At 37.2% G+C, this 24,229-nt stretch overlaps 1 protein-coding gene across 2 annotated transcripts; it reads right to left on the minus strand.

Annotated features, from left to right (window-relative positions):
- Window positions 1–2,959: 2,959 nt before the first annotated feature.
- On the minus strand, window positions 2,960–10,767 carry SPP1 (secreted phosphoprotein 1). 2 transcript variants are annotated; one of them, XM_045473324.1, is made up of 7 exons: window positions 10,641–10,766; window positions 9,492–9,556; window positions 9,342–9,380; window positions 6,165–6,245; window positions 5,829–5,870; window positions 4,499–4,777; window positions 2,960–3,802 (listed from the first exon to the last, which is right to left on the minus strand). In XM_045473324.1, exons 2-7 carry the CDS (start codon window positions 9,543–9,545, stop codon window positions 3,398–3,400), a joined length of 900 nt encoding a protein of 299 aa, XP_045329280.1. In that variant the 5' UTR covers window positions 9,546–9,556; window positions 10,641–10,766; the 3' UTR covers window positions 2,960–3,397. The 2 variants fall into 2 exon arrangements, with proteins under 2 accessions (XP_045329280.1, XP_045329281.1); XM_045473325.1 differs by lacking the exon at window positions 6,165–6,245 and having other exon boundaries at window positions 10,641–10,767.
- Between the last annotated feature and the right edge of the window lie 13,462 nt (window positions 10,768–24,229).

Below are 24,229 nucleotides of genomic sequence, written 5' to 3' on the forward strand. Positions count from 1 at the left end.
GAGAACAAACTGAGGGTTGATGGGTGGTGGGAGGGAGGGGAGGGTGGGCGATGGGTATTGAGGAGGGCACCTATTGGGATGAGCACTGGGTGTTATATGGAAACCAATTTGACAATAAATTTCATATAATAAAAAAAAGAATGAGTGTTAAAATTTTCAAAAGCTATGCTACATTTTATTATGTGTTCACAATTATTTCTTTTTTCCCTTCTTCTATCATGATATATATTGTTGGGAAAGAATACTTACCTATACACTGGTTTTGGGTTTGAGCATGTGACTTGCTTTAAACGATGGAATTTGATCAACAGTGGTAGTTTGTCAAGTTCAGAGTCCAAAGTATCATATGTTTCTACTCACCCCTTTTGTGTTTCTGCCTCTACCATCAGAAAGACATGCCCTGAGTAGTTGATGATCCAAATAGAGGAGCATATGGAGTAGACCTGAATCCGTCCTGCAGCCTCAAGCATAACCACCCTTGCCAACCCACAGACTGGAGAGTGAAAAAAAGAAAAATATTTGATGTGGTAAGCCACTGAGATATCGGGGGTGTTTGTTACTATTTTCACAGTAGTAGGAGCTCACTAACACAAAATCCTTTCTATCCTCTACACATCTAATCAACATTTTTCTCCTTAGATCTAACTACATGATGAACTGCTAATGTATTTACTAATATTGAAGCTTCGTTGTCTGGGAATAACCTCACCCCTCAATTATGATACACTCCTTAAACTTGATTTTAGATTCTGTTTGCTGACATTTATTTGGGATTATTCCATTCCTAGTCATGAGTGAGATTGCTTTATAGTTTTCTCGTGTGTGTCTATGTGTGTTTGCGTGTGTGTGTAATCTTTACCAGGTTTGGGTGTTAAAATTATACTTGTTTCATAAAGATCATATGAGAGTTTTCCCTCTGTGCTACTATTTAAATGATATTGGGCTTATCTGGACTTTGAAAATTTGATAGAATTCCCCTGTAAAATCATTTGGGTCTAATTTTTACTGTTAGTTCTTTGATAACTTCTCTTTCCTTTATAGAAATCTGTCTATTTATGCTTTCCATGTATAGCAAGGTCAGTTTTGGTAAATTGTATTTTCTTAGAAAATAATCCAATTCATATAGGTTTTCCATTTTATTTGTATGAGTTGTATAAAGTAGTCTTTTGATATTTAAAAACTTACCTTTCATTGGTTATCTCCTTGTTTTTATTTCTTATTTGTGCTTTCTTCCTTTGTTGGGTTAGTTAGTGGTTTTTATTTTTTTTTTTGCTTAAAAAAATTTTTTAATGTTTATTTTTTATTTATATTTGAGAGAGAGAGACAGAGCGCCACCAGGGGAGGGGCAGAGAGACAGAGACAGAATCTGAAGCAGGCTCCAGGCTCCAAGCTGTGAGCTGCAAGCTGTCAGCACAGAGCCCAACACAGGGCTCGAACTCCCTAACTATGATATCATCACTTGAGCCGAGGTCGGATGCTTAACTGACTGAACCACCCAGGCGCCCTGGGTTAGTTCATGGTTTATCTATTATGTTGTTGTTGTTTTTCACAAACAGAAAACATTTTGATTTATTAGTTTCTACTATTTTTCTGTTTTCTACCTCATTACTTTTGCTCTTTTATTTATTATCTCCTTCCTTCTGGTTTCTTTTGCTCTTTTCAAATTTTGAAGATGGGAGCTCAATTTATTTTCTTTTTTTTAATGTGTTTGTAGCTGCAGCAATTTAAGGCTATGGATTTTCTGTGATCACTGATTTAACTATACTCTATTGGTTTTGTGTTTTCATACAATTCTTTTTTATAAATTCTTAATTTTTCCCCTTTTGTCCTAAAAGTTATTTAATAAAGAATTTTTAAATTTCCAAATGGGATTTCTAGTTTCAGAAAGAGCAGAGGAGCAAGCCATGGAACTAAAAATGCTTGCTTGACTTCAGGCTTCCAGAACTTTTAGTTTTGAATGAAATTGAAAATCTTGATTATTACCTGAAACTGCATTTAAGAATTTTCCAGTACAGGGGCGCCTGGGTGGCACAGTCAGTTAAGCGTCCGACTTCAGCCAGGTCACGATATCGTGGTCCGTGAGTTCGAGCCTCGCGTCGGGCTCTGGGCTGATGGCTCAGAGCCTGGAGCCTGTTTCCGATTCTATGTCTCCCTCTCTCTCTGCCCCTCCCCCATTCATGCTCTGTCTCTCTCTGTCCCAAAAATAAATAAACGTTGAAAAAAAAATTTTTTTATAAAAAAAAAAAAAAAAAAAAAAAGAATTTTCCAGTACAAGGGAACTGATTATTATCTACGAGGGATCAAAATAGCTATGGGAAAAAATAGCTATGGAATCTATCAGGGTTTCTTCCAAGGGCAAGAAAGCAATAAATTTGCTGAGCAAATTAATGGTGAGTGAGAGAAACAATAAAATTGATTTGTGATTGCATATTGCATACAGGCTTTCATTAGCTTTCGTATCAGCTTTGTGAAAATTAGAAAAAGGTGCTCCATTGGGTGTATGTGGCCTGTGGAGTCCTGCATGGTTGGAGAATTCCTGGCTGAATATCACCCCCCACTTGAATTCTGTTACCTTAACTAGGAACTTTAGCTCAGCCAGAAACTGTACAGTTAATCCAGAAGACCCTAGATTGCTCTCTACTAAGTTTAGCAGGTTCATTAAAATAGTTACACTTGTTAATGGCTGGGCAATTCTGGGAAAAAATAAAAATAAGAAAAGCAACCAATTGCTAAGACAGTGCATCTTAAACGCTCTCACCCAAAAAAGTGATGATTATGTGATAGGATAGAGGAGGTGACGAGATAGAGGTGTTAACCAATGTTATGGGGGTCATCATTTTTCAGTATGAAGTGCATCAAATCATCACGTGGTACACCTTAACTTACACAATGTTATATGTCATTTTTATGTCAATAAAGCTTGGGGGCGGGGGGAGAAAAGCCACAGATACCACCAAACTCTCATTATACTTGAGGTATAAGATTTATTCACACACACAAAAAATAATCACAACCAAATGTACACTAATTTAAAAAACAAAAGATTATAGTGACATAAAATTTTATATTCTCTTTTATAAGTGTGTAAAAGTATTTTGTTTGCTTCTACATAAATTTCCATTCATAAAAGAATAGCAAACATTAAAATGTGGTGATAGTTTGCATTTCTTACATGGAAAGAACATAGACCAAACCCTGGAGCTTTAGTTTATAAGGCTGTTACCATGAAGCGACACACTAAACTAATGATCAAAAATAGTATCTATTTCCAGATCCATATACATATACATTCACCAACTAAGCTGAGAAATAAGCATTTCATATTGTCTCCCATCTTGCTATCATGTATTTTTCTTCTTTTTACTAAAAGCAGAGTAAGAAACTGCATTTTCTCCTTTTAATTGACCTCAGAAGATGCACTATCTAATTCATGAGAAACGCGAAATTTCAGGTGTTTATCTTGTTCCTCACTCTCAGGGTATTGGACTAGCTCCTTTTCATTGCTTTGAACTGTTTGGCCAACAAGCTCACTGCTGACATCAGAACTTTCCTGACTACCAATCTCATGGGAATGCTTATTGTTCTCATCACTTGCCTTCAGCTTATACTCTTTGGAGTGCTTGCGGCTCTTGGTTTCCATACTGTGGTCATCCACCTGACTCGTTTCCTGACTGTCCTTCACATGGCTTTCCCTGTCAGCAGACCGCCGCACGGTGTGGGAAAGGAGGACGGCATTGAAGTCATCTTCCATACTCTGACTTTTCACAAGTGATGTGAAGTCCTCCTCTGTAGAATCAGGATACTGAATCACAGAACAAATGGAAGAAAGATGAAATGAATAGTCAGGGATGGGCGCGTTGTAATTCTGCTTCCTAACTTTTAGGCCAATTTATACTGAAAATTGTCTAAATTTGGCCAAAGCAAAAACCAGGACTAGCATGTTACTTTGCATTTTGCCAAGCCTTTTCACATATTCATCTCCTTTAATTTAACAGGTACATCAATTATGCATATGATGAAGACTATGAATTAGGTCTCATTATCCCTGTTTTACATAAAGGGAAAATGAATTGAAAGTTAAAAAGTAAAATGAATAGTAAATGGCAAGGCTATGTGTCAAATACAGATTCTTCCACTACACATTTAGTGTCATTTGCCACTCTCCAATTCATCTTAGGTATTTAGCTTCAAAACATGACCATTATATTGTGAAGATAATTGCTGTTTTCCAAAGTTTTTTTTTCCTTTAATCTAAAAAAGTGAATAGAATAAATGCTTTATAGCCAGGATTTGGAAAAAGAGCATTGTGATTGAGAGGCAAAATTAGGGAGAAATGAGCATGGCCTTAAACATAAAATCACCAATGGGAAAAATATTTGTGTTCTAGAGTCATAAATTAATAATGCTAACTGAATGAATGAATGTGCATATGCACAGCTGGAGTTCCTAGAATTGGGCTCTAATCATAAATATCTGATGTGACTGTTAAAGGATTTACCTGGTCTTCATATCTGTGGGACTTCTTAGATTTGGACCTCAGTCCGTAAGCCACACTATCACCTCGGCCATCATATGAGTCTCTTGTGGGGACAGCTGGGGTGAAAAATTGGGTTGCTGGAACATCGGTGGGAAAGTCAGTGACCAGTTCATCAGATTCATCAGACTGGTTAGAGTCGTCATCTGTGTCATGGGAATCAACGGAGTCCTGGCTATCTACATCGTCTTCATCATCTTCATCATCCACATCATGGCTTTCATTGGACTTACTTGCAAGGGTCTAAAAATCAGGATGGCCAGAAAAATTTGGGTAAAGGTTTTTATTTTCCCTTAGTCTTTACAGTGTCTTTCAAACTATTTTGTTTTCAGAATCTTTGCATTCAGAACAATGTACTCAGTGACTTTTAGGAGCAAATATGAGTATCTTCCAATTTTGTTTTAACACAAGGATAGTGGAATCATAATTTGAGGTGTGTTGCTTGATTTTCCATAAACAATTATTTTCATAGACAATTTCAAGCAATATATGTGAGTATGACATTTAAATTAATAACATTGCTTTTCCTCGTTCATATTAGATATTATTTAACTGACCAAATTCAATGATGAAATAAATACAGATACATAATTGTGAGGTTATTTGTTCTATTTGAAATAAGAATTCTCAGGATATTGGAGCACCCATATATTAATGCATGCACCGAAACCTAAAACCACCTCCTTATTAGCATGGATAAACAAAAGGTGGATAAATTGCAGCTCAAAGCTCTCAATTAAATTAACCAGTTAATGTCTATTAAACTTCTGATTCGCAAATATACTGGATTATTTATGTAGCTTTCCTAACTAGAGATTCTTAACATATTCAAACAGATCTTAAGGCAAACAAATTTAACTTATCTCTCTGTTTAGCAAATATATTAATAGTCCTAATAAAAAGAATAGTTCTCACATAAACAGTTATGTTAGGAACAGTAATGTTCCTAGAGACAAAATCTTGGCTTTCATAGGCATTAATTAGGTGCTTATCGGATATTGGAAAAAACAACTTCGAAATACCTTAAATAAAATGTTAAGAGGCTTAGTATTTCAAATAACAGACACTGGCAAACACTTCCTGCCACCCTAAACTTATCTGAAGAAATCCGATATTTCTGCCATTTGGTAAATACATGTTTTTCTTCTGAGCAACTTTTAGACTGGCAATTTACTGGGAAATTTGCTAACAGAATCTTGTCAGACTTGAACCTGGGCAATGTCATTCAGAGGAAGAGTGGCTTCTTTCATCTCTCTAAGGCACGGTCAGCCTCTGATTCGAGGTGAGAACTTACCTTTTGTTTGAAGTCATCAGTTTCTTCAGAGAGCACAGCATTCTGAAGAAGGAGGGACACATATCAGGCAGTGAACATCAAACGTGCCTAACATTTTAATTCAACAGTCAGCCTTTGCTGTCCCAAGCAGTTCTCAGTTTTCAGCCTCAAAAGTGGGTGGCTTAAAGTGGGAGGAAGCCACTTGACCAGATCAATTGCTAGCCAAAGCTCACATTTACCCAAGGGCCGGAAGGCTCCATTTAACTGGCCCAAATGGCCTGCATGATGGCTACTTCTTGTTGCTGTTTTCTAATTGTGAAAAATTTAATTTTTACAATTAGTTAAAATTAAAAATACCTGTAGTGCTAGGAAAGTCTGCTTCTGAGATGGGTCAGGCTTTGGCCATGTAGCTACAGCACCTGGGTATTTGTTGTAAAGCTACAAAAAATGTTGCATATTTGTCATTATTAAAAAAAGAAACATAAAGGATCTCTAAGAGATAAGCTGAAAAAAACAACTACACTTCACTGACCTTGATGGATAAGAATAATATGCATGTATATGGTCAACCAGAGCTTTAGATACCTCTTTTAGCATTTATTTGCATTACAGATTCATTTAATATACTCTTTAAAAAAATTTTTTTTTAGTGTTTATTTATTTTTGAGAGAGAGAGAGAGAGTCCAAGCTGGGGCGGGGCAGAGAGAGAGGGGAACACAGAATCTGAAGCAGGCTCTGAGCTGTCAGCGCAGAGCTCAACGAGGGGCCGGAACCCACGAACTGCGAGATCATGACCTGAGCCAAAGTCAAATGCCCAACCAACTGAGCCACCCAGGTGTCCCGAGATTCATTTAATATACTCTTACATAGCACTTACTGTGGGCCAGGCACTCTTTCAAAGTGATTTACAAATATTTATTCATTTAATCCTCTCAACGCCCTGTGAGATGAGTATCATTATTATTCCCATTTTACAGATCAGGAGAAACTCAACCACAAGGAAGGTTAGTGGTAGAAAGTGGCAGAGCCAGGGTTCAAATCCAGGCAAACTGGCTCTTTGCACTGATGCATTCTGTGCATACTGAATACCGTGCAGTCCTGTGCTTGCTAGCTGAAATTTCCTCTCAGATAAAGCACAGCTAAAGCAGAAGTTCCTTAATTAGTGGTGATCTTCATTGTTTCCTCTATGGAACAAGGGGGAACTCTCTAAGGCTGTGCTGTCTGATATGGTATCCTCCAGCTATATAACATGTGGTTGTTTAATTAAAATTAAGTAAAATAAAAATTCAGTTCCTCAGTTGCACTAGCTACATTTTTCATTCAATAGCCACATGTGTCTAGCTGCTGAGTGGACGGTGCAGAAATAGAATATTAACATCATCACACAGTTCTGTTGCTCTAAGGTGCCAGAGACATGAATGGTTTTTCCTCTAGCCAAGTTATTTATCTGGAAAATGATTATCCTAGTGCAGAGGCGTGGAAGTTGCTCTGAATAAGTGTCATCTGATGGGCTGTATCACCCAGAGCCAATCCCTTCACATCCCTGTCATTGAGAATGAGAATCCTGGTGGTTCCACAGAGTCCCTTTCACAGCCAGCCACCGAGTGGGGGAGGGGCGGAGAGGCAGCCAGTCAGGGGCACTTGGGGTTTCCCCAAGGCCGGCTGGCTCTAATCAGAGCAGATTCACAGTGGGCTTCTCTCAAAGCATTTGCTGAAAGAAGGGGTTCCTTGCCTAAAAACGATATGAAAACTACCGGTCTAGATGAGTTCAAGTTTCCCTCTTGGAAAGATTATACACAAATATGTATATAAAGATTATATACAAATATGTTAGAACTTACATATAATTAATAATTAATATATATATTTCCTGATGAGACATGTAATATGGGCTCATAGAGAATGTATTTATAAGTTCAATTTATGATTTAAAACAAGGTAATATGGAGACAATATAGATGAACAAAGTAAGGAGACTAAACCCCCTAATAGTCCTAACACTCACAAATAACCAGTGTTCATCTCCAGAGGTGTTTCCTATTAACTTTCCCATATTTCCTACTAGTTCTAAGGTTCTAGGATTCTGGAAGGTTGAATCCCCTGACATTTAGTAATTTGTACTGTCATAGCTTCATGTACCATATTTGTTCTCTTAAAAGCACTAATTCTTGCCTCAAATAGTGTGACCTCTATCTTTTCTGGAAATGTTAATTTTTCTGGCTGCTTATTGTGATTCAATACTTGTTTTCTTAAATCAATTGGACATGCCTATAACACCTACTTGCACACCCAAATGTGCATACAGCAATATTTCTCTAAATGTCTTCATTAAGCAATCTATTCTCAGTGACCCCAGGCAACTCTCTACGGCCTTTATTCTGTTCATCTGGCATTGAGCTCTGTGCCTTTTTGTCTGAGCTCCTCAGGACAATGCCCATTTGTTGTTTGGCTGGCACAGTTTCACCTGTTTTGGAGAGGCACATACATCTATGGTGCTGGTCAAAAAGCTATAATAAAGGGTTTGATTTGGTCTTCTGTTTGGGTAGAGAATTGTTATCTAAAGTCACCTGACAAGATCTAAACAGTGTAAACGACTTTCTTTTTATAATGGGCTTCTTAGCAAATATCTTAGAAGATATTTTGAATATTAGAGTCACACAAACTATCCAGTATATGAGACAAATTTTAAACTTACTAAAGGGTGGAGTTTTCTACATCTAGCATGGTATGTTGACTCATGGAAAGAAAGTCACATGACTTCATAGAATTCATCTTACATAAGTGATAATGGCCTAGAGCATTATTTTATTATATAAAAAAAATCTAATTTGATGTTAAGAGCATATACTTACTAAAACCTATCCAACTCTTTCTTAACTTGCAAAAGGGCTATGTCCCAATAAACCCATTGCAGGTTGAAAATATGGTAGGTCATACAGAGATGCATTGAATACACCTAACCTACCGAGTGTCATAACTTAGCCTAGCCTACCTTCAACTGCTCAGAATGGTTACATAGCCTGCAGTTGGGTAAAAGCATCTAGCACAAAGCCTATTTTATAATGAAGCATTGAATATCTCATGTAATGTATTGAGTACTGTACTGAAAGTGAAAAACGGAATAGTTGTATTGGTGCAGAATGGTTGAAAGCATATTGGTGATTAGCCTCGTAATCATGTAGCCGGCTGAAGGCTGCCGTTCACTACCACTGCCCAGCATCACAAGGGAGTATTGTACCATGTATTGTTAGCCTAGAAAAAGGTCAAAATTCAAAATTTGAAGTATGGTTTTTACTAAATGCATATGGCTTTCTCACCTTCATAAAGTTGAAAACTTGTAAATTGAACCATCATAAGTTGAGGACCATCTGTAACTGTACTTAGTACTGGCCTAGGTTGAAAGCAGGCAGTCAGTACTTACCAATTAACAGCATGACTATGAAAATAAGTAAAATGGCAACAAATATGTTTGTGGTGCCTCCTGTACAACTGCATAAGTAATTTAAGGACATGATAAACCTAAAAGATGCTTACCTGCTTTTCCTCTGAGCTCCCAGAATCAGTCTGTTTAATCTTTGAAATAGAAAAGATGAAGAAAGATTACAATGTGAATGTGTTCTTAGCACATGGGAGCACACAATTCATGTATTTTGAGAAATTTCCTTTAGATTCAGCTGTACTCACTGGAATGGCGTAGGCAATGCCCAAGAGGCAAAAGCAAATCACTGCAATTCTCATGGTTATTTTTCCTGCAAAACATTTTGTAAGGAATATTTAATCTCTTTGTAGGGTAAAACCGTGATACCATTGTTTGCTACCACATTACAAAATAATTACAAATAAAATATATTTTTTGTAGAACATTTTCTTCCTTTTGGAGAAAACTTTTGTTTCATTCACTATGGTCTTTTGAGCTAATATTTGTAATGCCACCTCTATTCTCCATCTCTCACTATTAGGTAAGGGAGAGAGGAATGTTACGAGTCTATATTTAACTTTAAAATTTAGAGTTCCAGGGATTATACCAATACTACCTGATATCTCCAGCTGTCTAAACCTACAAACAGATCATTAGTAATTTAATTAAAATAATAAGCTAGTGTTAGTATACTCATTTCTTAGAGAAGAAAAACACAAAAAGAAAACATAAAACTACAGAAAGAAACTTGCTTTCTCCATTTTTCAAGCATGCATGTTAAATGTGATTCTTAAATTATTAAAAAGATACTACTTAGGTAAAATGAAGCCATCTCAAAACTCAGTTATTTAAGAAAGACATTCTAGAAATTTGAAACAAAAAACACTGAAAACAGTCAACAGCTTTTCTATTCATGATAACAAGTCTACATAGTGTCATACAAGTATTTTGGTGAAAAATTTAACGGCTAAATACAGAAGTAAAAATTCAGGGAGGTTTTTTTTTCCCCCCTTGAAAATAGGATGGATACATTAAATCATCAAAAAATAGCATTATTATTAGCTTACATTACCACTAAAGATCCTTTTCCTTTTAAATGCTTCCACAACCATCTATCCATTAAAACTAATGTATATGTAATCATTTGAAAGGGGCATAGAATGTTTATTTTTTTCTGATTGGAAGAAATAGTGTTAGTTCTTTTGAGGACTCAAAGTGCTTTTGAGTTATATATACGACTGGCTTTCAAAACAGCCAGTCACCTTTCCTCCAGGAAATCTGTAATGTATCTGGCATGCTCAATGAAAAGACAAGAACAAGTCTGCATAACAGCTTTACAGTTAAACTCTTCCTTACCACTTGCCCTTCGCCCTGAAACGAAGCTGAGTATATAGGACAGTGCACTGCGGGCTTACCTTGGTCTGTGGCTGCTGAGAAGAGAGCCCGGTCCCGGACAGTGTGGCAGTCCTGGCCTTCTCTTCTTGCTGCTGACAGCCAGGACCTCCCAGAATTTAAATGCTGCTCCAGACATTCTCCACCAACACAGGGAGGCGGAGAAATGTGTCATGAGGTTTTTTTGCCACTGCCCCACCCACTTGCTCCCACACTTCCCCCTCTGGTTTTGTGGTTAGAAAAACAAAGAAACAAACACACAAACTACTCTGCAGTTAAAACATTACTTACGTACAATATCATTAACTAGATTTTTCATTTATGGGATTGTCATTCAGCGTCATGGAAGGGCATTGAGGGGTCCTCTAAAAAAGTGGGGGAGGAATGACTAGTTCTTTTAAAGAGTTTTATCATTTCTGAATTAGAAGAAAAATTATTAATATGAATCAGTGCTAAATAAAATGAAATGGAATAGATTTTTGTTTCTTTTGGGGTAAACAACAGATTAAGGTAATATATGCAACCACGTGTGCCTCACAATTATACTTGTTTAACAGCTGCAAGGCTACTGTTGAGGTGTACGAAAAGTTCAGAGAGGTTCCTTCCATCCTTCAGTACTCACGCTCGGTTTTGTGATTTCAAGTATGTAACAACTTGTCATTTAGACAAATGACATTAATAACATTAAAAACTATGTTTAGAAATCTATACCCATTAAGTTGGATTCACAATGGCCTTTCAAGGACGTGAATTTTTGTTGCACTGTTTGAATTGTTTGGAGGTGACGAATCTCATAATTCAGTAGATAAAATAGAGGAATGGTAATTTACTCTATATGCTACAGAAGTAAGGCAGTTTCTGACTGGGAGCAGTGCTACTGCTTGAGAATGCTGCTTCTGGGGCCAGAGTGTGGCTTTAATTCCCCCCTGCCACCAGTTAGCTGTTTGGCCTTGGGCAGATCACTTAGCCTCCGGGATTTGTTTCTTCATCTGTCACATGCACACACTATTACCTAGCTCATGGGGGTTTTGAGAAGTTTAAATGAATTAGTATGTGTAAAACTAACAATGCTTGTCACATATTATATGCATATTTTAAACACTTTGTGTGTTAACTATTACTGAAATGTTTAGGAAGAGCAGGGAGTCATGATTTTAATGTCTTTAAGTGGAATCAGTTATTAGAATGAGGCTAGATGTAAGGTCTTTAAACTGTGTACATCAATAGGGTAATTTGCACATCTCTACAGGAATGGGTTGACTTATGAATTATCTTTTTCTAGTTTTTCTCCCAGGATGTATAAAGTTAGTTACTTAATAAAATTAAAAACATTTTTTATATTAAAAAAAAACTTTACTGGGTATTTAAAAGGTGTTTAAATGAAAGAGAATTACAGATGAAGCGTGACTATTGGAACAGAAATGAGAGGTAGCAAAGCTTTGAGTCCATTTTAAATATTTAATATTGTTTTGAGATTACTTAACTACTTCATCTGCCTTTCTCCCTTGTGAAATGGGGATTGCACTATTCATTTATCTCACACCTCCACTGTAAGAATTATGTGTGAAATGAGATTAATGATAAATGGTCCTTTTTATTATTAGTTCTATCTAAGGTATCAGCTCTTATTTACTAAATGCTGCTTTTAATATAAATATGGATTAAGTAATTTCTTGCAGTGTTATTAGTATAACCATAATCCATAGGTTTTGTGGACATTTGGTGGGGGGAGGGTATGTCTATTTTGGATGTCTCCCAAATGAATTGATATTATTGATTTGTGGGGTCTAATCACACATTTTAATAATTCAGCTGGCAGCTATCTCTATAAAATATAAAGCACACAGGTTATAAAGTTTCAAAATAGACTTCTTATTCCTGCTTTTAAAAATTGTTTTTTCCCTTTAAACATATTACACACATAAATTTGTCATATTGTCAATTTTGTGAGGGGAAGTTCACAAATTCTAAAAACAACAAGATTTCCACAGATTTCACCATGGTTTACTCTCTGCCCACGGGATGATTTAATATGAACTTAGAGAGTTATAGGAATAGATTTCGCTGGAGACTAGCCAGGTTGAGATGAACCATATGACCCACCGCAGGACTCTTCCGGTCATTGCTCCAAAGTGCCACACGATGGCGTTTCTGAAAGGGATTTCTGACCACAAATCTGGTTCTATCAGTTTTCTTATTCTGGCAGGCTAGGACATTCCCGTATTTAATGACAGAACTATAAAACAGCTGTGGGGCCTTCCATTTCTTGGAATGCCAGACGAGAAAATATTTCCCAACAATGCTCTGCGACACAATAACCAGGAACACAGAGGCCAAGAGAACTGAAGCATTCCTGTTCTGCTCTGTCATTGCTTTCTGCAGCCCCAGGTAGACACCATTGTCTCCTTCCCCACTTCCCACACTCACTCAAAAGGTTACTGATTCTGAGGAAAGACTAGTGAATTCACAGTTAAAGAATGCGTCTGGGATGCTCCAGAGATGAGAAGATAAAGTGGTTTGTAATGGAGGCAGTTCTGCGAAGTATGAAGTGGATAGCGTGCCATTCCGACTTTTGAAGAGGCTCGTTCTTCTTGCTTTTTGCAATTAAACATGCTGCGGATGCTTATTTTTTCTGAATAAGATTTTTCAACTATCAGAATTAACATGTTAAATGATTGAGGTCAGTGAGGCTTGATCTGTAGGCTTGATCTATTTCCGTTCTTGATTAGGCTAATGCCTGGTTGTTAGAATCAAAAGGTCAAGTTGGTCAAATTCCTTGTAAATCTTGTATGTGGAAAGGAAAAACTTTAGTTGTTAAACTGGAATGTAGACAGTGATTTGTGATTTTAAGATATGGACACTATAAGAGGACATATAAAGACTATAAGAGGAACATATAAAGAACGTGATATTTTTTTTCTTGAATTACATGAAAATTCCCATATAATGGGAAAATTTAAGTGTCCAGATGTCACTGTTTTGTGGAATTTTTTAATACTGACTTCCAGCTTATTTGGATATTTCTAATTATATTCTTAGAAGGTATAATCAACTATTTAAAAATTTTCAGCTCTGCAAATATTTTTTTTCCCCCTGAATCAATGTTCAAATAAAAATCTGATATCTTGGTACCATCATTAATCTGTCATAGAGAAGTTGGGAACTGTAGCCACAATATTCATCATTTTTAGTCTAAGGAAGAGGGGCATTATTTACTAGAGGAGAGGACACAAGGGTGGAAGATAAGAGGAAGCTATTTTTAAGTTCAGATATGAAATGAGAACATTTCATAAATATAAGAAACAAACATCATAAAACTTTTAGCCCATTGCTCAATAACTTAAATAACGAAATTCAGCTCCTGAAAAAGTGGTCTCACTATTGTCAAACGTTAGTTTCACCTAAAACAAAAGAAAAACTTTCATTTTAGATGCACAGAATTGTTATAGAGTAAATAAACATCAATAAGTTGTTAGTGATTAACTATTCGTCTCCATCCTTAATAAATTCTGAGCACATAGTTTGTGCTTCTCAATTCAATGTACTATGCTTGCATTCATAGTATATCATATACTGTTATCTAATATTTGCCAATACTCACCAATCAGATAGTGTTTTTCTATTAAAGTATTATCACAGACTCTGAGGGCATTCTAACACTCTTTAAGTGATACATTCTTTAAATTTTGTTTAGTGTTTATTATTTTGAGAGAGAGAGAGGGAGACACAGAATATGAAACAGGCTCCAGTCTCTGAGCCTGTCAGCTCAGAGCCCAACATGGGACTTGAACCCATAGAACATGAGGTCCTGCCTGAGCCAAAGTCGTATACTCAACTGACTGAGCCACCCAGGCGCCCCTAAATGATACAGTGTTTAAAGTGGACTTAAATTATTGATTTTTTTTTTTCTTAAAAAGACACCATTATTACCCTCATGGAGCCTCATGGAGACTTTTATTCATGAGAATCAACTAAAAAATTTGGAACTTGTTTAGCCAATGAGATTAAGGGAGTGAGGTTAAATAGTAAACTCAGTGGGACCGTGGCTAGGGAAGTCATATGTTGGAGACCCTGTGTCTACACTAGAATAGGATGGGTATTTTGGGATTGGTCTCAAACAGGAAGTCTCTCTTTCCAGCCAACCTCAATCACAGCAGCATTGAAGGCTATACCTGCAGCAGTATGGGGAACAATACAGAAGCTTGTAGTTAGAGAGGACCCAAAGGGGGCTGGGGACAAAGCTGCAGAAATGTACAAATAAAAAGTCTAGCAGCTTAGGTTCCTGTTGGTATGGAAGATGCATTTTGCCACAATTAGCAACCAGTAATTAGCATTCTGCAGAATGAATGTGAGGGGAGAAAAGCATTCTTCAAAATCGGTTTATGAAAATTTTTATTTAAAGTAAGATATTTGAGTAAGCTTTGGTAGAAAATCCATTTTAAGGTTAATATGAAAAAGTGACCATTTTAAAATAGAACAGAAGAAGAAAATCTGAAGAAATAGGACAAAAGCTGGACAACAAAAAAAGCAGTTAAGGGGCACCTGGGTGGCTCAGTCAGTTGAGCATCCGACTTCGGCTCAGGTCATGATCTCACAGTTCTTGGGTTCAAGCCCCACCTCAGGCTCTCTGCTCTCAGCACAGATAAGCTGTCAGATAAGCTCCCCTTATCTCTCTACTCCCCCCCCCCCCAATAAATAATACTTAAAAAAAAAAAGGAGTCAAATCAGTTATTTTTCTAGCCACACCTGACTAAGGTTTTTTCTTTTGTTTGTTTTGCCAGTTCCTGTTAAGGAAGAGCTCACACTGATGTTTCTATTCCATGGCATAACATTTATGGTTTAAAAATATAATTTAAAATAATTAGTAATTAAAATATGGTCCTTTAATGTTTGAATTCTTTAATAAAATGAAAATCCATATGTCATCCCATAGTTTTGTGCCAACAAATATTTATTCAGTGAATGGAAAAAAAAAATAAACTCTATTGTAAAAAATATATAATTCTCATGTAAGTTGAGTCATTCCTGATTATTTTCTGTTGCCTTTTTTAAAATGTCTATTTGTTTATTTTTGGGAGAGAGGGAGGGAATGTGAGCAGGGGAAGGGCAGAGATAGAGAGGGAGACAGAGAATCCCAAGCAGGCTCAGCACTGTCAGCGCAGACAGAGTTTGATACAGAGCTCAAACTCACAAACGGTGAGACATGAGCTGAGCTGAAATCATGAGTCCGATGCTTAACCGACTAACCAACTGAGCCACTCAGATGCCCCATCTGTTGCCTTTTTAAAGTCCCAAGTTGAACATCTCTTCTAGGTCCTATTAGAAGTCACTATCAGGCAGAATGAATTACACCTAACTACAGGCAAGATTCCTATAGTTAAAAAACTACAAAGAGGGCCAGCCAGGTGAATGCTATTTTTTACAGACCATGAGGTCCTCTGAGGACTGGCGTTCTCCTGCCTCTACAGCCTTATCTTTCACTGACTCCCTTCCTTATACTCCATGCAACAAGCACACAGAACCCATTGGAGCCCCTAAAGTACTATGCTAGGTATAAATTTCCACACCTTTGCTCACACTGCACGGCACCCATGTCTAGAGTATCTCTTTAGTCCCCTCCACACCTGCTTGTGAAGTATTTTCTTTTCAGACCTAATTCACATTAAACATCAAGGCATCCCCTATAACGCCTTTTTTGACCTGAATAGAAATAACCACTTCCACTTTTGTACCCCTAATGCACCCTGCCCATGATACTTTATTGCCATTACATGCTTGTCTCCTTACACTAAGTGAACTCCCTCCAGGCAGGGTCTTGGTCTTATGTTTGTATCCACCATTTCCTGCTAGCAACTCAGTGAATGTTTGAGGAACAAGTGAGCAAAGGGGCACACCTTTAATATAATGCTTAATCCCAAAGGGGCGCCTGGGTGGCTCAGTCGGTTGAGCACCAACTCTTGATTTTGACTCAGGTCATGATCCAGGGGCATGGAATTGAACCCCACATCTGGCTCTGTGCTGAGCATGGAGCCTGCTTAAGATTCTCTCTGTCTCTGTCTCTCCCCCCCGCCCACCCCGTCCCTCACCCTGCTCGTGCTGTCTCTCTAAAATAATAATAATAATAAAAAAATAATAATGCTTAATCCTATAGATGCTACATATAATACTTGCATTTAGCATCAACTCTAAGGAGCTAGAACAACTGCTGGGTTCTTAGAAAAATTTGAACAGTAATCCCCCTTTATCTGCAGTTTCTCTTTCCACAGTTTCTTTTTTTTTTTTTAATTTTTTTTTTTAAAGTTTATTTACTCTTGACAGAGAGACAGAGCATGAGTGGGAGAGGGGCAGAGACAGGGAGACACAGAATCTGAAGCAGGCTCTAGGCTCTGAGCTGTCAGCACAGAGCCTGACAAGGGGCCTGAACCCACAAGCCGTGGGATCATGACCCCAGCCGAAGTCGGAGGCTCAACCAACTTAGCCACCCAGGTGCCCCTCCATAGTTTCAATTACCGGCTGTCAACAACATCTGTAGGCTGATAATCCTCTTTTTGACGAATCATCAGAAGGTCAATCGAGCCTAACTCTACATCATAATGCTACGTCATTCCCCCATGTACCTCATCTCATCTCATAGGCATTTTATCATCTCCCATCATCACAAGAAGGGTGAGTACAGTACAAGATACTTTGAGAGAGACCAATTCACGTAGCTTTTTTAATGACAGTATTTATTATAATTGTTCTATTTTAATATTATTGTTATTAATTTCTTACTGTGTGTAATTAAATTAAACTTTGATCATAGGTATGTAAGTATAGGAAAAAATAGCCTTTTAATAGGTTTCAGTACTATCCACAGTTTTAGGCACCTGCTGGGGGTCTTGGAGTTTATTTTTGCGGATAAGGGAGGGACCGTATACACATTTAAAGACACCGTTGCAGAATCTGAAGAGCCAGGATCTTTCCCCCTTATCTGTGGGGTTGTTATACCTTTAACTTGTCTGGGTCTCAGGTTTCTTGATAGAGTTAATCTAGATTCTTTTTCAGGTCAGTTCCCGCTCTAAAATTCTGTGATTTTATGTATCTTTTTAAAATTCATGAGAAGTAAAATATTGACATTGTAATAGGAAGAGAAAACAAGTTGTAGACCTAGAGACGACACTGAGATTGTAAGAGAAGTTCAGATGAAATACCAGAAAGGGAAGATTTTGACACAAAGCTTCTCTAATAAACTGGCAGTCAGGTGAAAGTTGAAGAGTCTTTAATATGTTTTAAAGGAGACTATCATGTATTTTTTTCCTATATTTTAAATCATAGATAAAAAGTTAAGAACATTGTTACAATAATGTTAGTAAAAATAAAACTTTTTCTAAGAGGGCAATCACTTCCAACCAATGATTCTAATGACTCAATCTTTAAGGTTCTGTGAATTTTTTATCCTTACCTCCCCAAATATGTGTTTTCTTGAGGCGTATTCTCAGTGTGGGTCACATGAATTTGTTTCAGATTCTGTTACACTGAGAGTGGGAGATTGAAGAGAAAGTGACTGAAGAGGTTGGCTTGTTTCTTTCCTGGAAAATGCCGCCTGTGGTTTTAGGAGGCAATTTCGTTGCCAAACAGATCCAGAGTATCAGGCTTCTCCATAATCTGGAGATGTTTTTAGATTTTTCTTTCCCGCACTCACATCCTCTTCATTTCCAAGCATCTGTAGATGTGACTGGTCTAGACAACCTGTTAATTTCAATTTGAGATGAAATCATCTAAGAGTTATCTAAAATCAAAGTTTGTGATCACATTTTGTCCTCTTTTAACCCATTCACTCATAACAAATTTCTACTGCTTATTTTTACCCTAAGAAACACTTCCTCATAATTATTATGCCCTCAGCATACCTTTTCTATCATAACAAAGAGTGAGCCCAGACTTCTGCCGTTGCTTGTGAAAAGGAAAAATATTCAAAATAATAACAATAACAACAACAACAATAGTAGCAGTAATTGTATGTTTCATGGGAAACCTATAATATCTAGATTTTAAAATACACATTATAACTAATATTCCTAACAACTGCATGAATTCAGTATTAGGATCTCAATTTTTCAGATAATTAAATGAAAGCCAATTACTGTGCGGTCATATCCATATACATGATTTCATTCACTCCTTGCAAAAACCTGAGTATATATTTTCCAGGGTCAGTAGAGGCCCAGCGAAGGGAGTGACTAGTTTCACCTGTCTAGGTTGGAAAGGCTTTCTACGGGATGCTGGGATGCAATACGGAGGAGGAACTGGTGTTTAGAGACTAACTTCTAAGATGTGAATCAAAAGAATGAGCATCCAACTTTGACCAAACTTGGTTGAAAACAAACAAGTATGCAGCGAAAGGTCTAAGTTACCGTGATATTGGTGAGAAATCTTATAAAGAGAGTGAATAGTTTTGTTTCTTAAAGGCTCAAATCTAATAAAAATGCAGAGCTTTATTTACCTGCATGCCAACCAGCTAGTGTCATGCTATGATTATGAGCCATACAGTGTCAGAGGATGTCAATACATCTTGGCTAATCTTATGCTGCTACGAATCACCAATTCAAAACACACAGATTAGTGATTATGGGTTAGTATCATTAGCTTCATGCTTACTACATACAATGGCCTAAAATATTAGTTGTTTTCATTAGCTAAACTTTGAGTGAATTGCTTGTCATATTTTAACAGTCACCATATACCTAGATAAAGGGAAAATTCAAAGGCACAATTTCATAGCTAGCCTTATGTCTTGCTACCTTTCGATTCATTATAGCACCTACCATAATTGGGACAGGTATTGCTGGCTGTACACCAAAAATTCATCTTCTTCAGAGTAGTTGCTGGGAAGCGGCTGCCCAGTTGAAACTACGTTTTTCAGCTTCCTTTGCATCTAGGCATGGCCATGTGACTAGTTCTTGCCAATGGAGCATAAACCAACTGACATGCTTTACTTTCAGGCTATGGTGCCTGAAATGTTAATTGTGCCTCCTCCATAGTCTGCCTCCTCACCTTTTGGCTGAATGAAGAGGACCATGAAGCATTTTTGGAGGGCAGAGACCCAAGGAGGAGATAGCTTGAGCTGTCTGGTGACCAGGAACCCTGATATAAATATTATATGAAATAGCGATGTGCTCTATGACCTCAAGTCCCTTACATGTCTTCCAATAGCAGGTGTTACCTTAATTAATGCAACCCCTTCCATTCCATTATAATGATCAACCCATAGTTTTTGAATGTTAGCAGCTAGGCTCCAGACCACTAAACTCTTGAGCCTCGATTTACATTATCATGCCCTAACTTTATATATATAATTTTTGTAGTATAATTTCTACCTATATGGAGGATTTTTCATTCATTTTTGCTTCCCCATTCCTAAAACTCTAAATTAGTCCATGTGACATTACTAATATGTTAAAATTTGATTTGATTATTTTATACAATAAGGATGTGACCACTTAACTCCAGAAGGAGATGGTGTATATCTCACTTAATTCCAAAGGGAGTTTCAATAGATATTTTAAGTAATTTGGATGGTAGGTTTCTCTTGGGCCTCTGTTTTTGTTTTTCTCACTTTTACCCAAAGAGAATTAGCTTTGGTATAGATTTTTGTGGATAGCATCTAATGTTGGTAACCAGGGAACCTGACTTTATCTCGACTATTATCGACTATTGACTATTATCTCGACTTTATCTCGACTACAAACTCCATTAAATATTGTCAAATTAGCTTGCCTCTGAGAAGAAAGAGGCTAAGCTATCATCAAATAAATAGTAAACTGACCTTGCAACTTCTCATTATTCACACAACATCATTTACTTTTATTTCTTAATTGGGCCATTTGTTTTTTGGAGCACCTTTTGCTTTTCACTAGGGGCCAGACAGGGGAAGGTAGAGATGAAGTTAAAATCAACCTACCTAGTTATATTTGAAAATTTAAAGTCATGTTCTCTAAGGGTTTTGGATGACTTCTATTTCCTGGAGGGAGTATGTTTTTGGATTAATTTTAGTCTTAGGTGACTTTTACCAGATCAAATATTGTGGGTGGTAAATTCTAAGGCACTTGAAAAATTTTAAGGCACTCCACCATGGTTCCTAATATGGACATAACCATAATTAGAGGAAACATAGATTACATTAGATACTGTTTATGGTGGGAAGCTGCAGTTTTGACCCTGTCCTGTATATCTCACTGATATTCCCCAACTTATAACAGTCTTTTGGTTCTGTGGATCGTAGCTTGGCCAGGGGGTTAGCCAGAGTTCTTAGTGAAGTAAAGAGGTCATGTACAATGTATCAGCAAAGCTGGTACACCCACTTGTCTGGGTTGGGGAGGAAGTGGAGGCTGGGGTCAGGCAAGGGGCCTTTTTCTGCTTTTAGACAGTGGCAAAGCATCTCAGACTGGGGTTTCATTTTATTTTTGTTTATGTGGAGTTGGTCCAGACACAAGTAAAATTGCGGTGTCTTAACCTCTAGTAAGATTTCAAACATACATCTTGCTTCATCAAGGTTGGTCTCTTAAGAATGCAGTTTGTATCTCAGAGATGATGGCATTCTAAATTTAGAAGGTTAAAAATGACACACTTTCATTTAAATCTCATAATCTTTGGGGACGTAAATTAATGAAAAAAATTTTATTTTTCTTTTTAAGAAGAAGGATAAGAATCCTATACACAGGAAGTTAATTTGCCTAAAACACATTTTACTTCCATAGTATTTTTGTAAAATTGGGCAACTGATTTATTTCTTATGGTTCTATCGTGTGTTCCAAGTTTTATCCATGTAAGCCAGAAGACAAGAACCAGGAAATAAAATCAGTTAAATTTTATCCCATTGTACCAGGTATGTGTGAACACATGGCTATCTGTGTGTAGATCTTTCTCTCACACAAAGGATTTGAGGTGTTTTTTTTTTTTTTTTTTAACAAAATCCATGAAACATAAAAGCATATAACACATAGTTGAGAGATTTGGGAAAGAATGCTAAGAAATCAATAAAATTTATAACTTTTGGAACAAATTTTAGTATAAAAATATAAAATGCCTAGTTCTATACATTGGTTAATAAATATTCATTTAGTTTCTTTGAAACAACATAATTTAGTATCAAATGCTTAAAAACACTGATTGCAGTCAATATAGTTAAAAATATACACTGTGTATATCTGTTTGGCTCTTAAGGATGACATTTCCCAATCTGGTACCATTGTCCTAGTCCTGGAATCTCCCAAGAAGCTGGAGGAGGGATGGTAAGAAGGCAGGGCATTCAGAAAAGAAGGGGTATTCTTGACCTGGCTTTATTTTAGCTCCAAGGCAACTCAGGTTCTGGATGGGCAGAAAATCACTAAGATTGGAAATCAGAATAGAAGTTTTGGTTCAAATAAAAACCAGTGTCTTCAATAGTAGTCAAATCAGTGTGTTCAGAATGCAGCACTGGAATTGGCATTTGAGCTAGGGGATTTCTTCTTGGCATCTGGGTCTTCTTAAAAAAATTTATTAAAAGATTTTAAAAAATGTTTATTTATTTTTGAGAGAGGGAGAGACAGAGCACGAGTGGGGATGGGGCAGAGACGGAGAGGGAGACACAGAATCTGAAACAGGCTCCAGGCTCTGAGCTGTCAGCAGAGCCAGACGCGGGGCTCAAACTTGGGAACAATGAGATCATGACCTGAGCTGAAGTCGGATGCTCAACCAACTGAGCCACCCAGGCGCCGTGGCATCTGGGTCTTTTAATCAGGTGCCAAAGTGAAAGACTTCAGCTGTCTTGGATATCCTTTGTTTTAATTTTCTAGATAAGGACCCAGTAAGCTCTTGGACCAAATCCACCAAAGTTTATTTTTGTAAATAAAGTCTTGTTGGAATATAGCCATGCCCATTTATTTATATAGTGCTACAACATTAGAGTTGAATTGTTGGGTCAGAGACCATATAACCTGCAAAGCCTAAAATATTTAGTATTTGGCTCTTTACAGAAAAGGGCTCACACCTGTTCCAGAAGAAAAGCCTTTCTTATTTTAGTCTATTCTTTAACTCAAGCATATGAGTCAGACTCTCATCCTAGTTCCCACCCTGTCATTTCTGGCTACACCAAGTCATTTTTGAGTTGTGATGAACAGTATTCCATATACAGTCAGTGTCAGATGCATAGACGTGGCTTTGAACCATGCAATACAATACTTTTTGTTTTGTTTTCACTCATCTTGATAATGTTCTGATTTACAGTCAGCATAGGACACTGAACCAATGATATTAAGGTTAAGTGGTTAATGATTTTGGGATCTCTTCCTAGTCATAAGCAATAGCTCACTAGATACAGTTTTGTAAATGTACTTGTTATTTCTGCCAGATATAAATATCCCTTTTTATTTATTTATTTATTTATTTATTTAACGTTTATTTATTTTTGAGACAGAGAGAGATAGAGCATGAACGGGGTGGGTCAGAGAGAGAGGGAGACACAGAATCTGAAACAGGCTCCAGGCTCTGAGCTATCAGCACAGAGCCCGACGTGGGGCTCAAACCCACGAACTGCGAGATTGTGACATGAGCTGAAGACGGACGCTTAGCCAACTGAGCCACCCAAGTGCCCCTAAATATCCCTTTTTATATGGGCTCATCTGTAACTTTATCTGTCATTTATCTGTCACTTTTCCTGCTATTTCCATGTAGTCCCATGTAAGATAATTCTGTAATTATCCCTCTTCTTGCCTTCCTCAAAAATCTTAGTATCATTTATAAATCTGGGAATCTTAGTATGAATAATTCTATTAATACTTTATTTATTGTCTTTTAAACATTTAAAGTGCTTTCAGATTGATGATCTGAATTGATGGTTGTAACAGGGTTTTCCTCTGGGAAAGGGATCTGATTGGCTAGAGATAAAATGGGAAGGAAACTTAAATTTAATGGCTTTTAAATTTTGCATGCAACACATGATGCATTTGTTATCTATTATTACATAGCAAAATTACCAAAAACTTAGCAGCCTAAAACAACATACATTTATGGACTCAGGGTTACTGCGGGTCAGGGATCCAGGCCTGGTTAACTGGGTCTTCTGTGTCAGGGTCTTAATACAGCTGCAAGGGAAGTGTTGGCCAAGGCTGGAGTCTCTCCTAAAGGGCTTGCTTGTGGAAGAATCTGCTTCCAAACTACATGGTTGTTGGCAAGATTCAGTTCCTTGAGTACTATTGGACTAAGAACGTCAGTTCCTAGTTGTTTGTTGGCTGGATCCTTCCCCCCACCCCCATTCGTCTCCAACATGACAGCCAGCTTCATCAAAGCCAGAAAGCCAAGAAGGCAGTAGAAGTCTGCTAGCAAAATGGAAGTCAAATTTTATGTAACCTAATCATGAAAATTACATCACATCATTTTCGTCCCATTCTGTTTGTTAAAACAAGTATTTAGGCCATTCTACAGTAAAAGGGAGGGTATTACACAAGGGCATGAGTACCAGGAGTTGGGAATCATAGGAGATACATTTTAGAGTCTGCCTGCCACAATGTGTGTGTTTTAACTATTTAGAAAAATTAAGTAAATAAAAGTGTTTTTAGGCATCCGAGACTAAATGAAAATGAAAGTCTTAGTG

This window comes from Leopardus geoffroyi, chromosome B1 (genome assembly GCF_018350155.1).
Source record: "Leopardus geoffroyi isolate Oge1 chromosome B1, O.geoffroyi_Oge1_pat1.0, whole genome shotgun sequence".
Classification (NCBI taxonomy): domain Eukaryota; kingdom Metazoa; phylum Chordata; class Mammalia; order Carnivora; family Felidae; genus Leopardus; species Leopardus geoffroyi.

Excerpts from the sequence above, each read along its gene's own strand:
- SPP1 (XM_045473324.1), bottom strand. The coding sequence starts at position 9,545 with ATGAGAATTGCAGTGATTTGCTTTTGCCTCTTGGGCATTGCCTACGCC. Across the intron at positions 9,381-9,491 it reads GCATTGCCTACGCCATTCCA|ATTAAACAGACTGATTCTGG; the intron begins GTGAGTACAGCT and ends TCTATTTCAAAG. Across the intron at positions 5,871-6,164 it reads AGACTTTCCTAGCACTACAG|AATGCTGTGCTCTCTGAAGA; the intron begins GTATTTTTAATT and ends CTCCTTCTTCAG.